The 9,760-nt window shown below is 45.6% G+C and overlaps 2 protein-coding genes across 2 annotated transcripts; one reads left to right on the top strand and one right to left on the bottom strand.

The window, feature by feature from the left end:
* The first annotated feature begins 351 nt into the window (after positions 1-351).
* On the top strand, positions 352-1,323 carry LOC124646820 (zinc finger protein ZAT5-like). The gene has a single exon (XM_047186873.1). The coding sequence runs from the start codon at positions 352-354 to the stop codon at positions 1,321-1,323; it is 972 nt and encodes a 323-aa protein (XP_047042829.1).
* A 1,341-nt stretch (positions 1,324-2,664) lies between these two features.
* On the bottom strand, positions 2,665-8,989 carry LOC124646819. The gene is made up of 6 exons (XM_047186872.1): positions 8,798-8,989; positions 6,948-8,711; positions 6,632-6,860; positions 5,505-5,793; positions 3,324-5,276; positions 2,665-2,677 (listed from the first exon to the last, which is right to left on the bottom strand). Exons 1-6 carry the CDS (start codon positions 8,987-8,989, stop codon positions 2,665-2,667), a joined length of 4,440 nt encoding a protein of 1,479 aa, XP_047042828.1.
* Between the last annotated feature and the right edge of the window lie 771 nt (positions 8,990-9,760).

Here is a 9,760-nt window from a genome sequence, read left to right as displayed (position 1 = left end):
AGTCTCCAAAAAGACTTCTCACATTTTTCTCATAATCTCCACTGATCATACTTGAATAAAAAAATCTGCATTGATCAGCATCGGTCTAGTAGCTTGTTGCCACATGCAGCCACAATCAAGCTTAGCCTGGCCTTGTTGACATCTCCTCATTTTGCCACTTAATTTATCATCACCACTCCACACACACACACACACCTCACCATCACACCACTTCTCATTCCTTCCTTCCTCTCAACCCACTCTCTATATGCAAGCAACCCAAGCATCCACTCGTCACCAACCTTGGCTGCCTTGTATTCTCCACCCTTCTTGTTTCTCACGCGCACGCGCTCAGCTGACGTGCTGGGATCGATGGGGGAGGTGGCCGGCGCCGGCGACCATGTGCCCGTCGTCGTCTGCAAGGGCAAGCGCAGCAAGCGGCTGCGCGTGCACGCGGCCCCGCCATCTCCAGCGATGGTGACGCCGGTGGCCAGTGCCGAGGTCGATGACGAGTCGTCGAGTTCTGCCGCGGGCGACAGGTGGCTGTCCCCGGGCGGCGACCAGGAGGAGGAGGCGGCCTCGGGGTGTGTCACCGAGGAGGATGAGGACATGGCGCTCTGCCTCATGCTGCTCGCGGGCGGCGGCACAGGCCGGGCTGGACCATCGTCGTCGTCGCCGGTGGTAGTTGCCGCTGACACGACGGTTAAAGAAGGCAAGTTCCGGAGCCGGCGCGCGGCCGGGGCCGACGGGGAGTTCGTCTACGAGTGCAGGACGTGTGGCAAGTGCTTCCCGTCCTTCCAGGCCCTCGGCGGCCACCGCACCAGCCACAAGAAGCCCCGTCTCCTCCTCCCGCCCACGACACCGCTTTCGTCTCCTCCAACCGACGAGAAGAAGCGGCCTTCGACGGCGTCACCGGCCCCCCACGCAACCGCCGATCCGACCGTGCTGGTGATCCCTGTCCCGGCGACGCCACCCAAGCACGAAGTTGCCACAGTGACCGCTGTCACAAGCGGCGGGTCGAGGCAGCAGCAGCAGCGGAGCAGGCTGCACGAGTGCACCATCTGCGGCGCCGAGTTCGGGTCCGGGCAGGCGCTCGGTGGGCACATGCGCCGGCACCGCCCGCTCGTGCCGGCCTTGTCGACAGACGACGTGGGGACGGTGGAGGTGATCGGTGGGAAGGAGAAGAGCCTCCTGGAGCTGGATCTCAACATGCCAGCGCCCTGCGACGACACGCCCGCCGATACGCCGGCAGCGTTCCCGTTCGCCGTGAAGGACAGGTCGGCGGCGGCGATTCTGTTCCCGGCGCCGGCGCCGGCGTCGGCTTTGGTGGACTGCCATTACTAGCGATCAAGCAACAGAGTCAGTACACAAACACACACCCAAATTAAGGGTAATTAGATTCTCTGTTTCTCATTCATTTCATACATATACATACACGATACATTCCTTGCTGTGATGAAACAGCATATTCTTTTTTCCTTCCTCTTTTTTCTTTGTATTGCATTCTTTTTGTTCAAAAGATTGGGAATCGGTGATGTAAAATTGTCGGTGCAAAAGTCTGACAGTTGACATTCTGTGATTAAATTTGTTCGTTCACTGAATTTGAACAGGTGTGTAGTGTTGGTGTTTCCCCTTTTTCTCATTCATGTTGGTTACAATTTGACTTCTTCTGCAAGATTTGAATTTTGAGTTGCTACATACTCAAATAGAAGTGAAGTGTGTGATGATCAACTAGCCTAGCGTTAGCGTAGCCTAGTGTGGTGAGCCGACGACGAGTAGTGCAAACGAGTGTAAAGTGTCAGCCAAGCAAGCAATGCAACGCAATAAAGTGCTGGGAAAAGATGTGGCATTGTGCTCACGTAAAGGAAGTGACTGATCTTCTCGCTCTCGCTACATCATGAGCATCAAGGAAATAATCTAGCACTAGTACCTTTCTACAAGGAAGTAGTATAAGTACATATGTAATTAGCTTGGGTATTGGTCTGACCATTGCTCTACCTCCAAGAAACGAAGGGCTGACTCTCAACTGCTTCCACTTGGGAACCCAATCTCTATCTATCTAGCTAGCATGTTGCCCAACTCCAACCAAACCCAGCTCATCTATCTCTGATGCCACATTACCAGCTAATTTTCCTCTTAGACAGGCTTCTAAACGATGTAACTATGATTTGATCCGTGAACAGCAAGTTTTACGCACTCTTTTCCTTACCAGTGTACCTAAGGGTACTGGAAGGCTTTTAATGAGACGACTTGTTTGCTAATATATGTATAGTTTCAAAAATACAATGTACACGATTTTTTAAGATAACTGAAGAGATTTATTACCGCTGGCTCCTCTCCGTTTAATTGTCATAACATTGTACTCTAAATTTTCAATCATGCATGGAGTTTTTTTTTTCGAATGACCCCGGCCTCTGCATCAATTGATGCACGCAGCCCTCTTTTATTACCCAGATAACATAATCTTTAGTTTTACAATTCACGATCACAAAGCGTGTACACAAAAACTAGCCAATGAAAAATAAGAGAGACTCGCTTATACATCCGAAAGTCGTTTAAAAGGACGCCAGCCATCCTGGTTGTATATAGCCCGTGCCACCGCATCCAGTCGGCGGCATCCAGCATGCATAGGCTCGCGTTGCGTCTCCGGCAGTAAAAGAGACCATTCGTGGATCCAGTGTGAAATCATACGGGTAACCTGTAAAAAATTAGAGTTCGTACTCTTGTTAAAGACAATATCATTACGGCAGTTCCATATAGCCCACATGAGCGCGCAAAACCCAATTCTAATTCTGAACTTGGACACTTTGTCAACTCCGTTTAACCAATTTCCAAACATATTTGTAACATTTTTTGGAGGAACAATATTGAAAGTAAATTGAATAACTCTCCAAATAAGTTTAGCGAAGGGACAATCAAAGAACAAATGATTGATTGATTCCGATGAATCACAGAACGCACATTTCATGCAACCATTCCAATTTCGGCGAGCTAAATTATCTTTAGTGAGTATAACTTTTCTATGAAGAAACCACATAAAAATCTTGACTTTCAGTGGTATCTTAAGTTTCCAAATATATTTGCGAAGATAGATCGTATGTCCATTCATATAATCTTCATACATGGATTTTACCGTGAAAAGGCCAGACATTGTTAACTTCCATACGAAAATGTCCTTCTCCTCTGACAAGGTTACAAGAATAAGGCGTTGGACCAACGCAATCCAAGCATCCCACTTGTTTCCTCTCAAAGTCCTTCTAAATTCTATATTCAGAGGTGTATTTGAAAGAACATCGGCAACTAAAACATTTTTTCGTCGGACAATATTATATAATAGAGGATACTGGGACGCCAAAGGAGAATCACCCAGCCAAGTGTCTTCCCAAAAGCGTACTTGTTGGCCATTCCCAATTGTGAACGAACCTCTTGAAAAGAAATCGTCTTTCACTCCCATAAGTCCTTTCCAAAAGGGAGAGTCGGTGGGTTTCGCAGTCACTTGTGACAAAGTTTTGTTCTTGAGATATTTATTATGTAAAAGTTCTTGCCAAACTCCTTCTTCGTTAAGAAGTTTATATAGCCATTTACTTAACAAACATCTATTTTTGAGTTCCAAGACCTCTACCCCCAACCCCCCTTGCTCCTTAGGTCTACAAATAATGTTCCATTTAGTCAATCTGTACTTTCGTTTTAGCTGATCATTCTGCCAAAAGAATCGAGATCGATAAAAGTCTAATCTTTTCCTGACCCCTTTGGGTATTTCAAAAAAAGATAGCATGAACATCGGTAGACTTGTTAACACTGAATTTATCAAGACCAGCCTATCTCCGTATGAGAGGAGCTTGCCTTGCCAGCACCCCAATTTACGTTCGAAACGAGTTTCGACGGAACTCCATTCTTTGTTCAATAATCGTCTATAATGGATTGGGATGCCAAGATAATGGAAAGGAAGTGTCCCAGATTCACAACCAAAAATCTGCTTGTATTGATCTTCCACTTCTTTTGACTTACCAAAACAAAAAATCTCACTCTTGTGAAAATTTATTTTCAGCCCAGTTAAATGCTCGAAGATACAAAGTATGAGCTTCATGTTAACGGCCTTCTCAAGATCGTGCTCCATGAATAAAATTGTATCATCGGCATACTGCAAAATAGAGACTCCTCCCTCTACTAAATGAGGTACAAGTCCCCCAACTTGGCCATCTTCTTTCGCTCGAGCGATTAAAATAGCCAACATGTCCGCGACAATATTAAAAAGGAGCGGAGACAGGGGATCACCTTGTCTCAGTCCTTTCATAGTTTGGAAATAATGGCCAATGTCGTCATTAACCCGTATTCCCACAGATCCTCCCTCAACAAATGTACTTATCAAATGACACCATTTTTGGGAGAATCCTTTCATACGCAAGGTTTGTTGGAGAAAAGACCACTTAACCTTATCGTAGGCTTTTTCAAAATCAATTTTAAAGAGTACACCATCCATTTTCTTCCGATGAAGTTCATGGATGGTTTCATGCAAAACTACTACCCCTTCTAAAATATGTCTCCCCGGCATAAACGCTGTTTGGGTAGGTTTTATCACCTTGGGTGCAACACTTGTAATTCTATTCGTGCCAACTTTCGTAAAAATCTTAAAACTTACATTAAGTAGGCATATCGGTCTATATTGTTGAATTTGTGTTGCATTCTCTTTTTTTGGTATCAACGTAATGATTCCAAAGTTTAGTTTGTAAAGGGGCAGCTCACCGTGTTGCAATTGTACAAATAAAGCCATAAGATCATTTTTAAGCACCTCCCAAAAACATTGATAAAATTCAGCTGGGAACCCATCTGGTCCCGAAGCTTTATTATGTTCCATATCCATAATAGCTTCTAACACTTCCTTCTCGGTGAAGGCCGCGGTTAGAATTATATTCTCCTCAGGAGTTACTCTAGTAATATCCGCAACTAAATCCTCTCTCATAATAAAATTATTTTTAGCCGGTGCTCCAAATAACTTTTTATAGAAATCAGATATGTATAATCTAAGGTTTTCCTCACCAATGATTGTCCCTTGTTCTTGCTCTAACTGGAAAATTCGCTTCTTTCTATATCTACCATTAGCCATAAGGTGAAAATATTTCGTATTATTTCCACCTTCTTGGATAAACTTAACTTTAGCACGTTGAGCCCACTTTGATTCCTCATCACGTCTCAGTTTTCCAATCTTATCATTTGCACTCCTTAGCATCTTACTCTCTGCTTCATTAAGGGGTGATGATTCCGCCTTAATATCAAGATCATCAATAATTTTAGTGAGTCTGTCTCTCTCTTTTTTATATACCCCACTTTTATTTTTCGCCCATCCGCGAAGAAACCGTCTCAAATGTCTAATCTTTTTTTGCCAAGTATCAATGGGGCTGAATCCGTTCGCTACAGAGTCCCACTCATTTTTAACCAATTCAAAAAAACCTTCTTCCTTTAGCCATGATAATTCAAAGGAAAAGATAGCCGTATTTCCCAAATGGGCATGATCTCCTGAATCAAGCAATAAAGGTGTGTGATCCGACCCCGTACGGGTCAGTGCGCGCACAGAAGTTAACGGGAATTTTTGTTCCCACTCTACACTAGCTAGCACACGATCTAACTTTTCGTAGGTGGGATTCTCACGGCGACTCGCCCAAGTAAACTGTCGGCCCGACAAAATCAACTCGCGCAAGTTAAGTGAACCTATGATTGCATTGAAGACAAACGGCCACTTTGCATTATAATTCCCGTTATTTTTCTCTAATGGACTTCGAATAATATTAAAGTCTCCTCCTAAAAGCAAAGGTGTTCCTGGACTATCACACAATCTTACTAACTCAGCCAAAAAGGCTGCTTTGTGAGCCTCCTGAGCTGCCCCGTATACAGCCACAAAGGACCATTCAAACCCATCTTTTTTTGATCGCAAATTCAAACGCACTAAAAAATCACCATAGTCAACGTCTTTAACTAAGAGTGTTTCAGCGTTAATCCCCACGAGAATTCCGCCAGACCTTCCGTGTGAAGGTAAGCAGAACCAGCTAAAATCCTTGCCAGCCGAGAGATTGGAAAGAAAAGAAGCCGAAAAATCCCTCCTTCCAGTCTCAAGAATAGCGACTATATCTAGATTTTGTTCCCTAATATTTTCATGAATAATAGAATGCTTACCAGTATCTCTAATTCCTTCACTATTCCAAATAAAAGCTTTCATTTTAAAAGTCTAAATTTTTAATTTTCCGAACCCTCGAACTTCTACGAATTATCGGCTTTTCCACTACTACTTTCTTACTAACTCTAGTTTTTCTCTTTGCTACACCTTTGGCCTTTTCCTCTAAAAAATCGTGGCATATCTGGTCCGTATGACCATCATCCAGAACTATCATTTCATCCTCTGTAAGATCTTCCTCTGTCAGGTCTTGACAAAGACAGGAAATTTTAGAAACAAATAAATTTTTAGGATTTGTTTCCTCTACACTATTCTTTTTATTTAGAATAACCAACTCTCTCTGATGTTCCACTTCTTTGATATCTCTAACCGAAGACAACTCAGCAACAGAAGAATTCCCAAGCGAAACCCCTAACTTACTGGCTCGATTTACAATCAAATTATCTGACATCTTTAAAATAGAAAGGTTATGTTCAGAGGTCGAACCTGGAACTTGACGTTGCTGCGCTAGGTGCATGGCCCTCTCCAACTGCGGCTGATCCGCATTAGGTTGCGCACCTAAGCGATCACTCGATCGAGTCCCAAACGCCGAGCTCTCCGGAATGCCACCGTATGCGACAATATCTTCATAGGAGTGCTGAAGCGGCCTCGGGGTAAAATTGTTTGCCTTCAAATTCAGACCCCCGCATGGAGTCACAATTTTTGGCGAAGGAGTCTGCAAGAAATTTTGGAACTTGCTTGTATTAACACTTGATGCCAGAATAGAATTTTGCAAAGATGAAACAACCTCATGATCTAATACCTGAGATGTAGGTGAAGTAGATGAAACTTTTTCCATCTCGACACGGGCCTTGACCAGCTCAGTGGAACAGAAATTTGGGCCATAATTTTCCCCGCCTGAAAGCTCTGCCACGGCAGAGAAAGAAGGCAGAAGGTCTGCCGCGGCAGCAGCCGTTGTCATGACATGCAGACTCCCTGGCTCGGCAGGGGAAGATATGCGAGTAGAAAAGCCGTCAGTGATCGCGGTAGACTGTAGTATACCAGAGTCTAGCGTCTTAGGCAAGCCAACCCCATCTCCATCATCAACAACCAGAGCACAACCATTCTGATTCATCGAAGGAGAGATATAAAGTCTTCGGCTCGAAATAGGGGTCGGTGTAGATCCGGTGATCTTCTCCAAACCCGCCTCCACAACACTGCAATGTGCAAGATCAGGCAATGTCTGAAGAGCAGCCGTATGCGCACCCTTATTGATATCAGATCCTGCATGGCCCTCAGTTCTAGGAAAGTCATTTTTTGCCTGTGGCTTCCTGGATGAATTTCCATTCTTTGGATTATCTCCCTTGGGGTCCTTTCTCTTCTCATGCTCCTTTTCTCTAGCATTAGAATCTTTATCATCTCCATTTTTAGGATCATCATCCTCGACCATATCCACCTCTTCCTCAATCTCAAAAGTAAGATAATATCCCTCATCTTCATGGAAAACCAATTTCTTATAAGGGATACTTGCAATGTCAACCACCTTAACAAGTGCCCGAACCACACCATATTCTCTAGTATATGCCATATCAATCTTCTTTGTCTTGCCGATAAAACGACCCATACCCCAGCAAATAAGATAGTTTCGATACATACTCTCCGGAGCTCCACTAATTAGAACCCAAACTTCCTCTAGTTGGACAGTCGGTTTCACTACAGATTTCCACTCCGCAAACTCAAGAGCACAAGCTGAATCCTTCACGGGAAAAACTCCAATCCTTACAGCCCTCTGTAACTCAATCTTGCTCGGAAATTGAGTTTTATAAATATTTGTCCCCTGCGGCTGCACATCCCACTGAAAGGTATCATCAATGCACCATCGCAGACGCTCAATGATCTTGTCAGTGGACAGTGATCCTCCTGTTACTGTAATCCTACACATACGTCCATTATCCGACTTTGGTTTGAAATCAGGAGTCGGTTCAACCTCAACAAAAGCAAGCTCCTCATGGCCGTATCCATATAAGGAGAGCATCGGCTTCTTCATCTTATGCAAGGGACACTCATCATCCTTATGCTCTGATGACTCACAGAAAACACAAATCTCGACTTTGCATTCAATGGAGAAATGACCGGGAACACCACAACGAAAGCACCTCAACTTCTCAGCAGATTTATCCTTCTTTTTGGCACCTGTAGCTTCCTTTTCTTTCCCCGAGTTAGAACCCTCGCCATCTATGATCATCTGCCGCTGTTGTCCAGTTTGATCAACCATACCTTGGGGCTGTTTCTGAACAAAAACTTGGGAAGGCGCTGCTTTTGTCGGCTCCCCCTCACTCCGCTTGTCCACAACCTTCTCTGTAGCAGCCCTCTTCTCAGCAAAACCAGATACAGGAACTCTCCCACGACCTCTTCCTCCAAACCGACCCATATTGGTTCCACCATGGTACTGCCCGAACTTATTCCTGTGATCATATGGACGTCGGAAATTGTTTCCGTTGTGCCCACCCCGATATTCACCTCCTCCAGGACCAGGTACAAAATTGAAACCACCCGGCGGTCCACCTTGAAAATCATTACCGTGTCCCTGGAAGTTTGCATTGTGGCCGAAATCACCATTGTAAGCTTGGAAGTTCTGCCCTCCACCTTGACCTTGATACCCATGGCGATTACCTTCAAAACTTCTCCCATCATTTGCTCTGAACCCTCCCGCACCCTGACCTCCACCATGCCCACCAAAGCTTCCTGGAGGCGCCCCTCCTCCCTGACCTCCAAAGTTTGCTGGTGGCGGTCCTCCTCCTTGACCTCCGAAGCTTCCTGGACCAGACCCTTGATCATAAGGATGTCGTGATCCTCCTCCGCCATCCGGACCTCTGCCTCCGCCTCGACCCGACATGGTGGCGGCTATTCTCTGTGATCGCAACGAGGGAACCCTAGGAGCGAAAACAGTCGGCCCCCTGGTCAGCACGCCTACGATTCTATGCAAACCAAACCCTGCCGATTCTTCCCTTGGGCCCGTATGGCCCAATCGTGAGACAGCATCAGCACAGGACCCGGAGCCCAAACTTTGCAAATTTGAAAATGGTCTTGCATCACAACGTCTGTCAGCGATCTCTGCCATCGATGGCGATCGCCGCTGGCGTTCAAGAGAACCTGTAGTTGTAGATCGGCGACGTTGCCGTCTACGAACTACTATCCAATCGTTTAGAACCAACAGATCGTCAAGCACATGTGTCGATGGTTCCAAAACCGGCAGTTTTTTCCTATCATCAGAAGAAGCAGAAACATTAGCTGAAAAAGGAAATCGTGAGGAAGGAGGACTCACCGGCGGGTCGCAGAATGTCAACGCAGCTATACGTTGATCTCTTCTTTTCCTCCATCTTTTTTGAAACCTACCAGATGATTCCTCGAGATTTCTACCCGGATCACTTCGCGGAGAAGAAGCTAGATACAGCGATCTAGATCCCCCTGTAGAAGCCTCACCGACGTAATCATCATCTTCGTCTTGATCCTTGTCGGAGTCGCAAGTCGGCGAGATGGGCCAGAATCGCCCTCCGATCGCCTCTAACGTCTCTCCGTCTTTTCCGGACATTATGCACCGTCTTTTCCGGACGAGGAAGTAGATGAGGATGGAGT

The sequence above is a fragment of the Lolium rigidum genome, chromosome 4 (genome assembly GCF_022539505.1).
Source record: "Lolium rigidum isolate FL_2022 chromosome 4, APGP_CSIRO_Lrig_0.1, whole genome shotgun sequence".
Lineage (NCBI taxonomy): Eukaryota > Viridiplantae > Streptophyta > Magnoliopsida > Poales > Poaceae > Lolium > Lolium rigidum.
Note: the sequence above shows the minus strand (reverse complement) of the source record. Positions and strands in the feature narration are given on the sequence as shown.